Here is a 20039-nt window from a genome sequence, read left to right as displayed (position 1 = left end):
ATTTATAGTTAATATTAGCTGATAATAACAGTACGTACCACTTTACAGAACACTCAAGCAAGAAAAAGCATGAAAAACATATACAGCAAACAAGGAAAAAAAACAACCTCAAAAAGTTGAGAGCAACCAAAAAAATGTATGTAAAAAATGTTTAGAAATACTATTTTATATATTTTCTATTATTTAAATTGAATAAATTGTAATTTAAAAAAAAGTATCACCACATAATATATTATTATATAGAAAGAGTAATATAAAATACATTTCTACTCATATCACATCAATAATTATTCCTATCATAGAACGTTATTAAATAAATGTAACATTATAACTAAAAAGGAATTAAACATTTTGAAAATCTATAAATTATACAAAAAAAATTAAAAGCAATAAGTTTTTAAACTGAAGAGATCTCATTAAATCATAATATTTATAAAAATTAAAAACATTTTTGAGCAATAAAAAAATTGGGAAGAAGTGGGTCTTAAGTTGAGAATGAAAGTTTGTCATGGCAGTTCCAACCTCACTAAAAAATGCATTAAACTTTGAGAAAAGAAGAACAAGAAACTAGGGAAGAAGAGGGAACACATACATAACCATTAAGATAAGGAACTGCAGTCAATTATTTTAATTGGTTAGCTTTGCTTGTGAGGTTGGCTTCGTTTTCTGCAATTCCCATTCCACAAAGCCACGCTCTGCATCAACCCCAAAAAACTAACACAAAAGCATAAAAGAAAAGAAAAAGAAAAACCAAAAACATAAAACAACATATTATTATTAATATCGCTGTAATTATTGTTACAGTTTTCATTTGTCTTGTCCCTTTATTTTTCGATTGGATCTGAGGCTCTTCAGAGTTGCAGAAAGGCACACCAAAGTTGCTTCACTTTCTTTGAGTGTGGTTTCTCTTTGTTTAGAGCAAACTCACACAAAGCTTGTGGAAGCCACAGCCATGGAAGAAGGTTTCTTGCTATGCAATTTCATTGCCATTTTTCTGCTTTGATCAGGTGTGCATGTTCTTTTCGGTTATTTATTTATTTCTTTGCTCTACTCACACCCTTTTGGTGCCTTTCTTTATGGGGTGGCTTTTAATCACTGTTCCTGTAGTGTAACAAAAGAAAAAGCTGAAGGTGGCTTCTAATGAATACACAAACTTTAACTTGGGTGCTGTTACAAGTTAATGCATTTTTGGAATCAAAAGCAAAGGGGTTGTTGGTTTTGCGAAATTATGGTTTTGGTTTGTGTGGTGTTGATCAGAGAGGAACTGGATTTCTTGGTGATTTTGTGAAAGAAACTTTGATATCTGAAAGCCTTTGTGAGTTTCCTTGATGCTTTCCTTTCTTTTGGGTTGAAAGACTGAATTTGATTTGATGCTTTGCGTTTGGCTTCAGCCGTTTTCTTTCTAATGGATTCTATTCAGTTGGGTGGTGTTCTAGTATCTGTATCTAAAATAGGCCTCTTGCAAAGTTTCTTATGTTTTTCTTTATCTGGTGGTTTGAATTTCACTCTGGATCATTTTAATTTTCTTTCTATTTTCGACCTGTATAATTTTGTTGTGTTATTTTTTTTAAAGTAAGAAAGTGGTAGAAGGGAACTTTTGTAAGTGGTTGTTTTGTTTCTGTGCCTTTTAAAAATGAGTAAATCTCAGTAAGTAATTCAGAGTGTTGAGTTGGATTTTGCAGGTCATAAAGGATTTTTTAATGGGGTCACCTGTTAATGGATTGGATTCTTTATCAGAGGTTCAGAATTCAGTTTCTGTGGTAGATCATGATCCTCCTTCAACATCAGGGATTCCCCGGCCATCTCGGCCACCGTTAAGCACATCTAGAAATTATGGGGCTTCATCCAGTCAGCATAACAATAACTATGGAATGAAGAGCATCCACCACCAAAAGCATTCATATCAGGAGGCTGACAACGTAGTGCGCGATGAAATGCCCAATATGGAGAAGCAGCACTATGACACAAATGGAAAATCTGAGTATGTGAGCCTCAATAAAGCTGTTGAAAGTTGTTTAGGAAAGAATATCTCCAAAATGGAAACAAAATTAAGTATGAAGCAACCGTTAGATGGTTCCAAGAATTGTGATTCTAGTGGCGACAATTGCAAATTAGTTTCGACAAAAGGGGTTGTTGATCGAACAAAGAGCAAGTGTGAGTCAGAGATTGGCTTTTGTCCAAGTCCTCAGAGTAGTTTCTATTCAGAAGCCAAGGAAAGTTTTGCCAACAATGGAGTGAGTGAATGTGTTAGTGTTGATAAGTCAGTGGAAAGTGGGGAAGTTACTAATTCCTGTGAATTTAACGAGAGCCGGAAGACCAGCATCTGTAGAGGCAGCACTGGAAGTGATGTTAGTGATGAGAGCAGCACTAGTAGTCTGAGCAGTGCTTTGTATAAGCCCCACAAGGCAAATGATATAAGATGGGAAGCAATTCAAGCCATCCGAGTTCGTGACGGGGTGTTGGAAATGCGACATTTCAGGTTATTGAAGAAATTGGGATGTGGAGACATAGGAAGTGTATATCTAGCTGAACTAAGTGGCACCAGGACTTGTTTTGCAATGAAAGTAATGAACAAAACAGAGTTGGCAAGTCGCAAGAAGCTTGTTAGGTCTCAGACAGAGAGAGAGATACTGCAGTCTCTAGATCATCCATTTCTGCCCACATTGTATACGCACTTTGAGACAGAGACATTCTCCTGCTTGGTAATGGAGTTTTGCCCTGGTGGGGACTTGCATGCACTCAGGCAAAGACAACCTGGGAAGTATTTTTCTGAGATTGCTGCCAGGTTAGCCATTTCGTTTTTCCTTGCTTGCCCCATCAGTTCTATCCACATACAACATGCAGACACATTAGATAATTGTATTTTCCTTCCTTGGAGTCATGGAATTAAGTGTTATGTCTGTAGAACCAGAATGGAAACTGTATCATTTTAGGAAATCTCTGTCTTTCTCTACAAGAATAAGGGAACCTGACTAAGATTTTTATCATACAAATGAAAAGCTGGACTGTCACATAACGTTTTGTAGTTACTATGCATTGGTGCCTCAAGGACCATGAGAAAATCCACATATTTAGCAAAACATGGCCCAAGAACTCTAAGTAGCCAAGGCATTCTTTTCCACTCCCTTTATTGTTTTAAAATCTTCCAAGCCTTTTCAAGTCTCTTTATGAATGTTTGCCAAAAATGGCATTTTCTTTTTCTGCTGCATAATTACTTTTAATTTACTGCATCCTCCTTTTCCCACAATCATGACATTCCGAGTGAACTGTACAAACTTCAGTTGTTCTAGTGATGTTTCAATCTCTATTTTCTTGGCACTTCTTCTCGCTTCAATGGTTGTGATTGTTACGTGACTTGCCTTTCTTTAATGTCTTTTCTAGGTGTTCACTTAAAATTCTGTTTTTTTCATTTTTCTTTGTGAATAACTAACATCTATGTTCTGTCATCGACATCAGATGGCAATTGATTTGGTCTGTCTGACCTATGTAATTGCTTGGTCGGTGTTATTCATTCCTCCATCCTATGTCCTATTCAAATGACATATTTTAAGCTGTTTGTATATTTGTTGAGTGAACTGCTTAAGGGACTTGGACTTGAAATTTTCATCTGGGGTTGAATGTTTTCAGAATTGGCAAAGAATTACAAACTACAGTATGTTGTCATTTCATTAGTCTGTACCATACAGGTTTTATGTGGCAGAAGTTCTCCTTGCCTTAGAGTACTTGCACATGCTTGGGGTCATCTATAGAGATCTCAAGCCTGAGAATGTGTTGGTGAGAGAAGATGGACATATAATGCTTTCAGATTTTGATCTCTCTCTAAGGTGTGCTGTCAGTCCAACTCTTGTGAAGTCATCAAACTCTACCTTGGAGACAAAAAGCTCAGGATACTGCATTCAGCCTTCCTGCATTGAGCCAACCTGTGTAATACAGCCAGACTGCATTCAGCCATCATGCTTCACACCGCGATTTCTCTCCGGCAAATCCAAGAAAGAAAAAAAGTCGAAGCCAAAGAATGATGTGCAGAACCAGGTGACCCCTCTACCCGAGCTTATTGCCGAGCCCACGAATGCTCGATCAATGTCCTTTGTGGGAACACACGAGTACCTGGCACCTGAAATCATCAAAGGTGAAGGTCATGGTAGTGCTGTAGACTGGTGGACATTTGGGATATTCTTGTATGAACTCTTGTTCGGTAGAACGCCGTTCAAGGGTTCGGCAAACCGTGCAACACTATTCAATGTTGTTGGCCAGCCCTTGAAATTTCCAGAATCTCCCACTGTGAGCTTTGCTGCCAGGGACTTGATCAGAGGTTTGCTTGTGAAAGAACCTCAGAATCGGCTTGCTTATAGACGTGGAGCAACAGAAATAAAACAACATCCATTTTTTCATAATGTTAACTGGGCACTGATCCGATGTGCAAATCCTCCAGAGATTCCAAGACAGGCCATGAAAGCACTTGCAGCTGAAAAGGTGCCTGGAGTGAAGCCTTCTGGTAACTATTTAGATATTGATTTCTTTTGATCTTAATGTCTGTTTTCTCATTTGAACTAATTTCCATCTTTTATTTGTGTTGTTTGTCTATGGTTCTTTCCTTTTGTATAAAATGTTGCAACTCTTTCATCTACATTGATCAATGCTTGTAATTGTCCATGATAAACTGCTCTAAGAACCTCCAAAATGCATGAAATTGAACAACAAACTTTCTGGTTACCTATTTACTTCTATTTTCTTTACATTTTTCATCATGCCCCTTTTTTCAAAGTGAAAAAACAAGAATTAAAATGAACAAGACACAAGAATAATTGATCTCATTTTTCAAAAAATGAAGACCTAGTTAACCCTATATTACAAGATTCACTCACTTCATTCTCCTGATTTTTTTTTATAACACTCACTTATTGAAATTAAGGGTACGTTACTAATTTCAAATTTGAATACAATATTCTATATTAATATTATTTTTTGGAAAGAATATAAAATAAACTGATTTCGATTTATATTTGTTTAAATGATTATCTATAAAAGAATATTTCCTCCTTGAAGTTGGAAGGATTGTAGTGTTAGTTTAGCATTTTTTTTAGTAAAATAGGTACAATTTTAGGTTAATTACTGTGGGTAAAATTTTAAAAAATTATTGAAATAGATAAGTCGTGTGATGACTAAGTATGAAGAAATCATGTGACATGATATAATTTTATTATAATCAGATTTTGAAGTCATTTTTGTATAATTTATTTATTTTAATAATTTTTAAAATTTTACCAATGGTAATTAGCGGATGAATTGTACTCATTCATAAAAGAAAATCAGTTTAACATATAGTGAAATTGTACCTCATTCATAAAAAATTCCTAGTTTAACATATAGAAATTGATTTCCAGTAATCAGTGTTGATATGAGATTATTGAACCTAACGGTGGTTTGAGTCAAAGATGAGTGGCTGATAGAGATTAAATGTGGTACGGAATTTGTGGTGTAGAATGTGATGATTCTTTGACGGTACGTGTGTTTAAGAATGTGAAGGGTACGTGTGTACTATTGATGTAAGAATTTAAATGTGAGAAAGCGGTAGTTATAAAATAAATAATATTTTAAAGTTATCTTTTACTATTTTTTTGTGTACAAGACAAGGATTGATCTTGTGATTTTGACTTCACCAGGATCACCCTTCTGGTAATCCAAATGGGAAACGGAGAATCATTTTGCTTTAAACACTACAAGGCAATAACATTATCATTATTATTATTATTATTGGAAACTAGTTAGTTAAGGAACGGTTCACTCTTTTCTTATAATAATAAGAAATTAACTATTATAATAATTATTAAAGAAAACTATATATCACTAAACTTTTTGTTGAAATTATAAAAAATTACAGAAATAAATCAATTTTACTAGCTTTTATAATTTTATTCTGTGTAATTTTGTTTTACATAATTAATAGTGGTTTATATAAAAAAAAGCAGATACAGACTCTTACTATACCAAGAAAATCATAGTATAGTTTCAGAGAATCTTATAAATTCAATTTTGATTTATTTTATGTAAATCTATCACTTTTTTTTCGTCTAGAATCCCAACGAGAAAAGCTTTAATTATAATAACATTGTTTTAAAAGATAGTTTAGTACATGAGGATTTTATTTTTCCTTCAGAAATCTAAAGTTGAAAATTTCTTTTTATCAATTTTTGGTTTATTTTTTAAATAACATTTTCAGAAAATAATACTTTTTAAGAAGAAATATTTGCATTTCTTAAAAAATTGTTTCAATGGAGAGTGGTGAGGGGTATAATATTATGTTTTGGACTTTTAAATATAAGAATTTTTTTTGCTATCAAATGTTTGGTAAAACCAACTTGTTTTAGATAATACGAAGAAAACCTCTATTTAAACTTATCATTATGTCAAAATTTGATTTAATGAACTCACCAAACACCCAATGAAGTCTTGGCACATGGATAAAGGAGTTCTTTGTATTTAATCTATCTTTGCCATGTGGTTAAATGAATTTGAGAATAACTAGACCAATAATAATTATTATGCTTCAAAATTTATTTATAAATTGATTTTGGGGAAACATCAAAATTGAAGGATTTGAAGTAATAATATAACAAATAGGTGAAGCCACTGTGAATGAAAGTTGAAATAGAATGAATAAGAAATTGAAGGGGGAGACAAGAAAGAAAAGAAAGGGCACTAAGAAATGAGAATATCCAGAATGCATGGACCCATGTAACTTATAAGACCGTATATCATGTGTCTTCTCCCCCATGATAAAGAACACTCATTCAATGTGTTGCCCTGGATAAATAAGATGATTCAGATTATGCACATATATTTTTATTTATTTTATTTCTTTCTTTAAGGTGAATAAATAAAAAAAATTGGATGACCCAAACAAAAATTTGGCTAAGTCACTTTATTTCTAACATTATCTGTCTTTTGATAGTGTATATATTCTTCTTAGAAAATGCTTAATTATCCATTTTTAGCATATAATAGTATTTTGAAAAAAAATATTTTATTAGAAAAGTTAGAATGTAGGTATAAATTCACTTAAGATCTTACTAAATAAGCACATATTTACCATAAAAACATACAAATACTACTAAAGGTGATATTTTCTTAGAATCTAGAATTGTGCATTGATGTTATGATAAAAAAGGAGAGAAGTATCTGCGAGCAAAACTCTTTCTTCTATTGTACTATCTTCTACTATACGCATAATTGTGATTGCTTCTTATTTGATGTTGATCAAGCCCAAGAGGACATGGAGGCCAATCAACAAGATCAAGAGGAAGTGGAGGCACAAATAGAAGACGCCCATGGAGGTCAAAGTCCACCTCAAAGGATTACAAGAAGCATGTTCAAAGCTTTGGGAGCTAGAGGACATTTATTTTCTCTTTTTGTAATTTCTTTAGTTGAAGGTGCTTAGAGGGAAACATTAGAAACCTCTTTTGTTTTAGCATCTTTTAGTCTTTAGTTAGGAGTCTTAGGGGGGGGGGGGGGTGTTAGTAGATAGGTGTAGGAGTAGAAAAGGAGGTGCCAAAGTGAAGGAAGAGGTCACACCTTCCTCATGCTTTGTTTTAGGCGCAAATTCTATAAGCTTTTTGGGAGGGAGTTTTTGAATTTGTGTAGCTTATATTTCAGCACCTTAGGCTATAAATAGAGGTGTTCTCTTTGTATTTTTCAGATTGGAATTAATCTAAGAAAACTCTACTCAAATTTTGAGTGAACTTTGGAGAGTTTTGAGCCTTCTTCTCTAGTCTTATCTTGATGGATCATTGGAGTCCTCAAGTGGCGGCATCACTCTCATCTAGGAGCATTCCACACTTCTAGTGGCGAGATCATCCAACATTCTTCCATCTTCATGAGCACTCTCTTCTCCTTCCTTTCTTCTCTTTCTATTGTTTTTGTTTTCTTGTGTTCTTGAGTTTTGGTTTGGTGTTCTTGCTGTTTTTTATGAGTTTTGGTTCGGCAGTTTTATATTTCAGTCCATTCATCTTGTTCCTTTGCTTTTCTTACTCTTTTGTTCGGTTCAATTTGACTAAAATTGGTTCATCCAAATGAGTTTGGGATTTGGTACTAGTTTTTGGTGAGTTCTTGTCTTAGAACAATGATCCAACTCTAAGAAAAGTGCCTCTATAATGTCCAACTCAAGGTGATTCCTAAGAAGGTCAAGAACCTTTCTCTATATGGCTATTGGAATCACATCATGTGGTATCATGAGTCTTAGGTTCTTCTTGCTTAATTGTTGAGTTGTGTGCACTTTAATTTCAAGAGCTCTTTAATTTCTTGCAATTTAAGTTTCTGTTTTAGAATTTTACTTGAGTATTCTTGCTGTTTTTCTTTTACACCAAGTGCTTGTGAAAAGGTTTATGGCACTCACTCTTCTTATGAGTATGGTTGCTCTTTTGGAATGACATTATCCTTCCTAGAGTTTACCTTAAGCTTCCTTTCACTTGTTGTTAAAATTTGTGATGTGTCTTTTAATTTTGTAATCATGTCAAGTTTTGTCTTAGTCATGTTATTCCATAATTGTCATTACTTCTAGTAGTACTTTTCTTGTTTTGATTGTTTCTTGCTTTAGTGTCTATTATTTTCTGAATTGATATTGATCCTTTGTGCATTTTCTTTTTAGAATTGAGTTCATACTTGTATTCTAGACCTATACAAGTTCCAATACATCATTTTCTATTATGTCTTTGCTAGTTCATAATCCTGTTTTTTTATTCCTATTAGGATTCCTCTGTTTCTGAAAAAAATGCTTACTGTTTTTTTCTTATTGCAATTGATTTACTTACTGGAAAATTCTAAAATTCTGGATTTGAGATATTCAAAGTGTTAGAAAAGAATAGAAAAAAGAATCATTCAAAAATATGAAGTACACAAAAAATGATAAATAAAATAAAAAAAGTGTACAATTCTGCCGAAAAGAATACGGTAATCTGGCAGCAAGTTTGAAAAATTTATTTCTCTCAATTGGCTTACTGTTTTTAATTGATTCCAGTGCCATTATTGAGTTAACATCTTGAAGTTTCTGTGGTTTAAATTTCATAATCCAGTTCGCTCTACATCATTCCAGTTAAATCAGTGAATATCAAGCACAGTTTGCATTAAAAAAAAAAAAAAAATTCCAGTAGCTAAATTTTTTGTTTTCTTCATCTACTCTAGTGCTTTTCCTTAAGTATTCTTTTGTGTGCCTACTTTTCTCATTGAGTTCTTTATTTTCTTGATTGTCTTTCATTCTTACTCTTTGAGTTTGTCTTACATATAGTATTCCTTTTGCAATTACCTTTTCTTGCTTATACCTTTTCTTGTTTGTCTTTATTGTTTCTTTGGTTTTGTGGTGGTTTGCTCTTAAGATTGGTGTGCTTGCTTTGGCATATTTCATTTGAGGATTCCAAGGCCTTAAGATCAGATTGGTGCAAGAACATTATTTTTTTGAGAGTGATCTCTTTTTCTACCTCATTTCACTTCGGCAGTTTCAATTGCCAAGCTCACTGTTTTTGCTAATTTTTTAACTTGTTTGTTGTTTTGTGTGTTTGCTGTTTTTAATTCCAAATGGCTGGACTTTCAAGTGATGCATCCTATAAGCAGAATTCTCCTTCCAAAGCTTCAATTCTTGGTGAATTACATGAAGCTCAAAGAACAATTAGACGGTTGGAGGAGAAAATGCAAAAGATGGAGGTCCAACAAGCTAGACCATCTCCTTCTATCCATGATGGACATCATTCTCATAGACCATCTTCAAGAGCTTCTTCAAATGATGTTGGCCGTGAAGATGAGCATAGGAGAAGGAGACCTCCACCCCAAGTCCATGGACAAAGACATCATCACCAAGGGGAAAGAATTCACTACGGCAATGGCTTCTATCATGATGCAAAGTCCAAGCTTCCTTCGGTCAAGCTACCTTGTTTTAATGGTTCTAGTGCTCCAAATGTATATTTAGATTGGGAGGCTAAGTGTGAACAAATTTTTGAGATCCATGAGATCCAAGATGAGCATAAGCTCAAGCTAGCCACCCTAGAGTTTAGTGATTATGCCATGAAATGGTGGCATAGAATTGTAAAGGACATTATCTATCACAAGGGTCCTCCCGTGGACTCTTGGAACTCTTTAAAGGATCATATGCGCGCTAGGTTTGTGCCCCCACATTTTAGGAAAGAGCTCATGTTGAGACTTCAACGGTTTCAACAAGGCACACTAAATGTGGACGAATATTATAAGGAGCTTGAGACGCTTGTGCTTAAAATTGAATTAGAAGAAAGTGAAGAAGCCATGGTTGCTAGGTTTGTGAGTGGTCTTAGGAAGGATATTCAAGACATTGTTGAGTTACAAGAGTATTCATCATTGGGCTCTTTAGTTCATCTTGCAATGAAGGTGGAAGCCCAACTTGCTAAGAAAAACTCTTTTAAAAATGCTTCCAATGATGGATACTACTCCAAGTCTTGGAGAAACAAAACTTCTTTTTCTAAACATCCTTCCAAAGATTCTTCTTTCAAACCCAAGGAATCTAAGCCATCTACTTCTAGACCTAAGTCTCCCACTAGAACATCTAACACTAAATGCTTTAAATGTATGGGTTATGGTCATATTGCTGCAAATTGTCCTTCCAAACGAAGTATGTACATGCATGAGGGCATTGTAGTTAGTGAGCATGATTCGGATTCTCCAAAGCATTCATTGCATTCTCATGCATCTAGTGAGGAAGAGAGCGAATGTCCACTTGAAGGGGACTTGTTAGTTGTGAGAAGACTTCTTGGACAAGTTTCACAACCTTTTGATGAAAGTCAAAGGGAAAATATTTTCCATACAAGATGTCTTATTCAAAACAACATTTGTTCCTTGATAGTGGATGGGGGTAGTTGTGCAAATGTGGCTAGTACAAGAGTAGTAGATAAGCTTGGATTGCCTACTATCTCTCATACAAAGCCCTACAAGTTACAATGGCTTAGTGAAGTAGGAGAAATAATTGTTAATAAACAAGTCCTCATCCATTTCTCCATTGGAAAATACAAAGATGAGGTATTATGTGATGTTGTGCCCATGGAAGCCACTCATGTTCTTTTGGGAAGGCCTTGGCAATTTGATAGAAAAGTTTTACATGATGGCTTTACCAACAAACTATCTTTTGAATTCCATGGTCACAAGGTTACTTTAAAATCTCTCTCTCCAAGAGAAGTCCATGAGGACCAAGTTATTATGAAGAAAAAGAGGGAGAGTGAAAAAGATAAAAAAGATAAAAAAGATAAGAGTTCTAAGCCTACACTCCTTGTGTCTAGGCGTGACATTGAAAGGGAAATAGTGGCTCATCATCCTCTTTTCTTAGCCATCCCTAGAACTCTTAGAGTAGAATCACTTGTTGATAGTCCTCATTGCTTGGAAAATTTGGTAGAAGAGTTCCAAGATGTGTTTCAAGATCCTCCAAATGGACTTCCACCTTTGAGAGGGATTGAACACCAAATTGATTTGATACCGGGCTCTTCTTTACCAAACCGTCCAGCATATAGGACCAATCCAAGTGAAACCAAGGAAATTCGCCAACAAGTTGAGGCTTTGATTGAGAAAGGGTGGGTGCAAGATAGCATGAGTCCTTGTGCTATGCCTATCATCTTAGTGCCAAAAAAGGATGGCACATGGCGAATGTGTTCGGATTGTAGGGCCATAAATAACATAACCATTAAGTATAGGCATCCCATACCTAGACTAGATGATTTGTTGGATGAATTACATGGTTCTAAAATTTTTTCAAAGATTGATCTTAAAAGCGGCTACAATCAAATCCGTATTAAACCGGGTGATGAATGGAAGACGGCTTTTAAGACCAACTTTGGTTTATATGAGTGGTTAGTTATGCCTTTTGGTTTAACTAATGCACCAAGTACCTTCATGCGCCTCATGCATCATGTTCTTAGACCTTTCATTGGTAAGTTTGTTGTGGTTTACTTTGATGACATTCTCATTTATAGCTTATCTTTGAATGACCATAGGTTGCATGTTAGGCAAGTTTTAGAAACCCTTAGGAAGGAACATTTGTATGCTAACCTTGCTAAATGTATGTTTGCTCTTGATCATATAGAATTCCTAGGGTTTGTGGTGAGTTGTAAAGGGGTCCATGTGGACAAAACAAAGGTAGTGGCCATTCAAAATTGGCCTACACCGAAATCTTTGAATGAGGTCCGAAGTTTTCATGGACTTGCTTCTTTCTATAGAAGATTTGTCCCAAACTTTGGTACCATTGCCGCACCACTCAATGACATAGTGAAAAAGGATGTGGTCTTTCATTGGGGAGAAGCACAACAAAATGCTTTTGACACTTTGAGATTGAGTGTGATGCTTCAAGCATAGGTATTGGGGCTGTTCTCCTTCAAGAGGGCCACCCCATAGCCTATTTTAGTGAGAAATTGAAGGGAAGTCATCTCAACTATTCCACCTATGATAAGGAATTATATGCACTTGTTAGGGCTTTGTTTACTTGGCAACACTATCTTTTTCCCAAAGAGTTTGTGATACATAGTGATCATGAATCTCTTAAATATTTGAAAAGCCAAAACAAACTTAACAAGAGGCATGCTAAGTGGGTGGAATTCATTGAGCAATTTCCTTATGTGATCAAACACAAGCAAGGCAAAATAAATATTGTAGCGAATGCTCTTTCTAGAAGATACACCTTGCTAAATCTTTTAACCTCTCAATATCTTGGTTTTGATCACATTAAGGAACTTTATCATGATGACCTTGATTTTTCTCTCCTCTATCAAGAGTGTCTTAAGGGAGGACACAAAGACTTTTTTATTCAAGATGGCTTTCTTTTTAAGGGAAAACGTCTTTGTGTTCCCCAATGCTCTATTAGATTATCTCTTGTTAGAGAAGCTCATGAGGGGGGTTTAATGGGACATTTTGGGGTTGCTAAAACTTTGGATGTGTTGCATGAACATTTCTTTTGGCCTCATATGCATAAACATGTTCATAGTTTGTGTGATAAATGCATAGCTTGCCGCAAAGCTAAGTCTAAGATGCATCCCCATGGTCTATATACTCCTCTTCCTATCCCTTCAATGCCTTGGGTAGATATATCTATGGATTTCATCTTAGGCTTACCCAAGACATTAAAGGGAAAGGACTCCATTTTTGAGGTAGTGGATCGTTTTTCAAAGATGGCTCACTTTATTCCTTGCCACAAAGTGGATGATGCATGCCACATTGCAAACCTCTTCTTCCAAGAAGTGGTTCGCTTACATGGGATTCCTAGGTCTATAGTGTCCGATAGAGATCCTAAATTCTTGAGTCACTTTTGGAAGACCTTGTGGGGCAAGCTTGGGACTAAGCTTTTATTTTCTACCACTTGCCACCCACAAACTGATGGTCAAACCGAGGTGGTGAATAGAACTTTAGGACAACTATTGAGATGTTTTATTTCGGGGAATCCTAGAGTGTGGGAGAATTTACTACCCCATGTTGAGTTTGCATATAATCGTGTAGTAAATTCTACCACCTCCCATTCTCCTTTTGAGGTGGTCTATGGGTTTAATCCCCTAACACCTCTTGATCTTCTTCCTATTCCCCTTCTTGGAGATGTCTTGTGCAAAGATGGAGATGAAAAAGCTTCTTTTGTGAAAACTTTGCATAAAGACATCAAGAAGAGAATTGAGAAGAAGGTTGGCAAGTATGCTGAACTTGCCAATAAAAGGAGAAAAGCATTGTTGTTTGATGAGGGCGATTGGGTTTGGCTTCACTTGAGGAAGGATCGTTTTCCTACTCAAAGGAAGTCCAAACTAATGCCTCGAGGGGATGGACCTTTCCAAGTCCTCAAGAGGATTAATGAAAATGCTTATGAGTTAGATATGCCTGATACATTCTTAGGTAGTCATACTTTTAATGTCAGCGATCTAACTCCTTTTTCTGTAGGTCTCCAGAATTCGTGGTCGAATTCTCTCCAACTCGGGGAGTATGATGGAGATCAAGCCCAAGAGGACATGGAGGCCAATCAACAAGATCAAGAGGAAGTGGAGGCACAAATAGAAGACGCCAATGGAGGTCAAAGTCCACCTCAAAGGATTACAAGAAGCATGTTCAAAGCTTTGGGAGCTAGAGGACATTTATTTTCTCTTTTTGTAATTTCTTTAGTTGAAGGTGTTTAGAGGGAAACATTAGAAACCTCTTTTGTTTTAGCATCTTTTAGTCTTTAGTTAGGAGTCTTAGGGGGGGGGGTGTTAGTACATAGGTGTAGGAGTAGAAAAGGAGGTGCCAAAGTGAAGGAAGAGGTCACACCTTCCTCATGCTTTGTTTTAGGCGCAAATTCTATAAGCTTTTTGGGAGGGAGTTTTTGAATTTGTGTAGCTTATATTTCAGCACCTTAGGCTATAAATAGAGGTGTTCTCTTTGTATTTTTCAGATTGGAATTAATCTAAGAAAACTCTACTCAAATTTTGAGTGAACTTTGGAGAGTTTTGAGCCTTCTTCTCTAGTCTTATCTTGATGGATCATTGGAGTCCTCAAGTGGCGGCATCACTCTCATCTAGGAGCATTCCACACTTCTAGTGGCGAGATCATCCAACATTCTTCCATCTTCATGAGCACTCTCTTCTCCTTCCTTTCTTCTCTTTCTATTGTTTTTGTTTTCTTGTGTTCTTGAGTTTTGGTTTGTTGTTCTTGCTGTTTTTTATGAGTTTTGGTTCGGCAGTTTTATATTTTAGTCCATTCATCTTGTTCCTTTGCTTTTCTTACTCTTTTGTTCGGTTCAATTTGACTAAAATTGGTTCATCCAAATGAGTTTGGGATTTGGTACTAGTTTTTGGTGAGTTCTTGTCTTAGAACAATGATCCAACTCTAAGAAAAGTGCCTCTATAATGTCCAATTCAAGGTGATTCCTAAGAAGGTCAAGAACCTTTCTCTATATGGCTATTGGAATCACATCATTATTGGTCTTGCAAAAAAAAAAAACAAAAAATACAATATATGAATGAACATTTGTTTATATTCCAAGTACATAATTTCTTATGTTTTTTTTATATGTATTATTGTGTTTGTTAAAAGTTTTTATTATCTAAAAAAATGGGTAGATTATTGAGACTTTAGATGATCTAACTCCAATAAAGTCACTTTCAAAAGAATTTTGATAATAACAAACATTTATACAAGCAAATTATATATATGTAAGCAATTTATATATATGTTTTAAGCTCATGAACCCTGCTAATATGTGTCTTATGCTAGTACAACTCATCAGACTATCAAGTGAACATTTGAAGCATTAAACAGTCTAGTAGTAGCTATATTATTGTTTAAACATATTTGTTTTAAATCAAAGAGTAGTAATCACAAAACATTTTAATAGAGCAAATTGAAATTATCTTTAGAAACTATAAACACGCGTAACATTGCAATAAACAAAACTAGAAAAATAAAATAATATAAAAAGTATGTATCTTCACAATTGTTACATTAGAAACTCTAAAAGGAAACTATTTGAAACATGATATGATGTAATATGAAATTTAAATCTAATTATTGTCATATTTGTTATGTGTTTGAATTGTTTCCTTTTCAAGAGAGAAGATAGAATCTTGTTAAGATCAAGACTTTCCATATCAAGCTTCCAATCAACAATTTTCAAGGAAGGCAAGATTCTTGTAGTTGAAAATCTAATCAGATATTAAGATTTTTTGTTGAATCAATGGTCATCTTTAAGACATATAAGAAGGCATTAAGATGAAGGTACAATTTCCCTCTCTTTGAGAGTTGTTTCTTTTTCTATTTTGTGGGATCTTAGTCTCAGAAGAAGATTAAGATAGTATAACCAATAGTGGTTTGTGTACTCGAATAACAAGGATTGGTTATGTACACAAAAAACCAAGAATAGTTTGTGTACTCACTATAATCAAAAGTGATTTGTGCACTCATTGTAATCATTGATTTGGTTACTGGAACATCTTCAACAATTGTCTTAAGGGAGAATTGGACATAGCTCGTGAGTTTGGGTGAATCAATATAAACTTGTTTTGTGGTGTTTTGGTTGTTTGTTCACTAAACGATCTAGTAGTCTTTGTTGAAAAAGAGTTTTCATGACTCCAAATCTCCATGGATTGCTTGAAGGTTGTTTTTAGCTTAGTTGGGTGTGTTTTGGGGTAGTTTGAATTTGTTAACTCACTCTTAGTTTGAATCCAAAGTTGGTTTAATTCAAATCTTTTTGAAAAGAGTGTTTTATGAAGAAGCAGAAAAAACCATTTGTTTTATCGTTTCAATCGGTTGTTTCATACTTAAGGTTTTTGAATCTGGTTATGGCAAATTTGGATTTGGTTGACTGTGCTGTCAAACCAATTCAATCGGTTATTTCAACAAAACAATCGACTGTTTTTTTAACTGTCTCAGCAAAATTATGTTAAGTTTGTTAAATCTGCTTTAAATGATTTGAAACTGATTTGGCTTTTACAATAAATGTTTTCAACTACTAATTGGAGTATAAATGTTCAGTTATACGCTCCTAGCATTAAGATTCACACCCTCTTATTTAAGGCCCTCAATTTTAACAATTAATATCAGAGCTAGGTTCTTGAAAGATATTCAAGTTGATCAAAAGTTCTAAATTGATGGCTGATAAGCTACCTTTTGGGAAAGGTGCTTCTATAAATAGACCACCATTGTTTTGTGGTGTGAATTACCAATTTTGGAAGGTACGAATGAAAATCTTTGTTGAATCTATTGACAAAGGTATTTGGAATGCAATTAAATATGGACCTTTTATTCCTATGGTTGAAAATGAAAAAGTTATTTATGAAAAACCTTGGTCCCAATGGACTGAGCAAGAAAGTAAGAAAGTTCAATATGATTGCATTGCTAAGGACATTATCACATCTGCTTTAAGTTCTGATCAGTTTTTCAGGGTATTTGCAAAGGAAATGTGGGACATTCTTAAGGTGACTCATGAAGGGACAAATGATATGAAAAGGGCAAGAAAGCGTACTCTCATACAAGAGTATGAGAAGTTTAGAATGTAGAAGGGTGAAACCATTGTTGAAGTGCAAAAACGGTTTACCCACATAGTAAATCATCTTATGAGCCTTGGGAAAACTTTTGATAAAGAGGAACTCAACATCAAAGTTCTCAAGTTTCTTGATAGGTCATGGCACCCAAAGTCAGTGCCATATCTGAATCGAAGGATCTCACCTCCATAACCATTGTCTCATTGTTTGGAAAGCTAAGAGAGCACGAGTTGGAGATGGATAGGTTGAACCTTCAAGAAAATGAGGACAAGCGTGTCAAATCAATTGCACTGAAGGCTGTTGGGAACAAAAGTTGTCAAGACTCAAGTGATGAAAGAGATGAGAAAACATTTAGCTTGCTGTCCAAAAAATTCAGCAAGTTCCTAAAGAAGAGAAATAGCAAGATTCACCTATCCAATAGGTATGACAACAAGAAATCTATCAATTTTAATTCTAACAAGTATACTTGCTTTGGATGTGGTGAACAGGGTCATATTAAAACTAAATGTCCTAACAAAGAGAGGAAAGACTTCAAGAAGCATGAGAAGAAAGGAAAATCAAGAAGAGTTTATAATGATAAATCCTCAAGCTACTCTTGAAGTGAAGAAGAAGAAGCAAACTTGTGTTTAATGACAAGGCAAGAAAGTGACTCAAGTAGTGTAAGTTCCAAATCTTCTATTGATAGTGAAAATTATAGTCAACTTCTTAATGCTTTTAAGGAAACACATGAAGAAGCTAACAAACTGGCTCTTTCAAACAATAGGTTAAGAGGGTTGAATAATTGGCTGGAAAAGAGAGTGAAAGTCTTGGAAGAAGAATTGGAAAACTTGAAAAATGATTTTGAAAATCTGAAACAGTCATATAAAAGATCTTCTTGCAAGAATGACTCAAATGTTTGTGAAAATTTTGAATCTCTTGAAAAGAAGATTCACTATCTTGTGAAAACTGTGGACAAACTTTCTAAAGGAAAATCAAATTTTGAAACTATCCTAGCATCTCAAAATTGTGTTTTTGGTAAATCTGGACTGGGGTTTAATCCACAAAGCAAGAGTGGTGTTTCTAAGCCTTATTCAACTTTCAGGAAATTTCAACCAGTTGAAAAATCGAAACAACCGGTTGTTACTTGTTTCTATTGTATGAAAAGAGGCCATTATGTTAGGTACTGCAATATTAGGAAATTTTCTGTTCCTAAAGGTGTTATGAAATGGATTCCTAAGAATCTTAAAGCTTCAACAAATCCAATGATCATTGATCCAAGTTTGTAAGGGGACCAAATCTTGTTGCTTGATTTTTGTCTTATGTAGGATCCCTTGATAGAAAAACAGCACATGTGGTATCTTGACAACGGCTGCTCCAAGCACATGACAGGGGAGAAATCCATGTTTATGAACCTTAGTTTAAAGCAAGAAGGGCATGTAACCTATGAGGACAACAATAAAGGAAATATTCTTGGGAGAGGCACCATTGATGACAAGAGCAACTTCCTAATTCATGATGTTCTATATGTAAAAGGATTGAAGCATAGCTTACTGAGCATTAGTCAGCTGTGTGATAAAGGTTATCAAGTAACCTTCAAATCTAGCACCTACGAAATTCGTCAACCAAATTCACAGGAAGTATTGTTGATTGGTAAAAGAGTCAACAATGTTTACTTACTTGATATCTCCCATCCTTCTTCCATTGCCTGTCTTCTAACAATACATGAGGAATCATAGTTATGGCATAGAAGAATAGCTCATATTCACATGCTGCATTTAAATAAGCTTATTTCTAAGGATCTTGTTGTAGGATTACCCAAGCTCAAGTTTGAGAAAGATCACATTTGTGGAGCTTGTCAAAAGGGAAAACAAATTAAACATTCCTTTAAACTGAAAAATGTGGTTTCCACTTCAAAGCCCCTTGAGTTGCTTCACATGGATCTTTTTGGTCCTTAAAGAACTATGAGCCTTAGGGGAACTACTAAGCTCTTGTTGTTGATGACTTTTCCAGGTTTACCTGGACACTCTTTCTAGAATCAAAGAGTGATGTTTTTGTTGCCTTCAAGAAGCTTGCTAAGAGGTTGCAAAACACCACATACAACAACATTTGTTCTATCCGAAGTGATCATGGTGGAGAATTTCAAAATGAAAAATTTAGTTCATTTTGTGAAAAGCTTGGAATCTTCCACAACTTCTCTGCTCCAAGAACTCCTCAACAGAATGAAGTTTTTGAAAGGAAGAACAGGTCTCATGAAGAGCTTGCAAGGACCATGTTGAGTGAATCTTCCTTGCCGAAGTACTTTTGGGTGGATGCTGTAAGCACTACTTGCTATGTCATGAACAGGGTTCTCATAAGGCCTATCTTAAAAAAGACTCCATATGAGTTATTCAATGGCAGGAAACCAAACATTGGTCATCTAAAGGTATTTGGATGCAAATGCTACATTTTGAATAATGGTAAGGAAAGTCTTGGAAAATTTGATGAGAAAGTTGATGTTGGTATTTTTCTTAGCTATTCCTTATCTAGTCATGCTTATAGAATATATAATAAAAGGCTCGTAACTGTAGAAGAGTCTATACATGTCAATTTTTATGAAACTAATCATGCAGAAAAGGAATCTCAAAGAAATCTTGCAGAGGAAGATGAGCATATCACTACCTTGAAGAATCTGGAGAATTGTCCAGAAAAACAACCGACTGTTTTTGAGAGACAACCAGTTGAATTTCTACAGCAGGATGAATTACCTCAAGAATGGAGAATTCCCAGGGATCTTTCTGTGGAGAACATTATTGGGCAGATTCAGAAAGGCGTGTCTACCAAAAGAACTATCTCAAACTACTGCAAACACATGACAATTGTCTCTCAAGTTGAGCTTAAGTCAATTAGTGAAGCTCTTAAGGATGAAAGTTGGGTTGCTACTATGCATGAGGAGCTTAACCAGTTTACCAGAAATGATGTGTGGACTTTGGTTCCTATATCAGATTAGATTCTTTGGATGAAGTAGTAATTGGAAGATTTTGGACTGCATGTTAGCAAGGTGCCTTTGCTATGTGATAACACAAGTGCTATAAA

General features: G+C 35.0%; 2 protein-coding genes across 2 annotated transcripts; both read left to right on the top strand.

Moving 5' to 3' along the window:
• The first annotated feature begins 363 nt into the window (after positions 1–363).
• On the top strand, positions 364–4713 carry LOC137823367 (protein kinase PVPK-1-like). Its single transcript, XM_068628471.1, has 3 exons — positions 364–1007; positions 1683–2785; positions 3687–4713. Exons 2-3 carry the CDS (start codon positions 1701–1703, stop codon positions 4522–4524), a joined length of 1923 nt encoding a protein of 640 aa, XP_068484572.1. The 5' UTR covers positions 364–1007; positions 1683–1700; the 3' UTR covers positions 4525–4713.
• Positions 4714–16595: 11882 nt separating this feature from the next.
• LOC137824953 (uncharacterized) lies at positions 16596–17003 on the top strand. Its single transcript, XM_068630624.1, has one exon. The coding sequence runs from the start codon at positions 16596–16598 to the stop codon at positions 17001–17003; it is 408 nt and encodes a 135-aa protein (XP_068486725.1).
• The last annotated feature ends 3036 nt before the right edge of the window (positions 17004–20039 follow it).

Source organism: Phaseolus vulgaris, chromosome 8 (assembly GCF_000499845.2).
Source record: "Phaseolus vulgaris cultivar G19833 chromosome 8, P. vulgaris v2.0, whole genome shotgun sequence".
NCBI lineage: Eukaryota > Viridiplantae > Streptophyta > Magnoliopsida > Fabales > Fabaceae > Phaseolus > Phaseolus vulgaris.
Note: the sequence above shows the minus strand (reverse complement) of the source record. Positions and strands in the feature narration are given on the sequence as shown.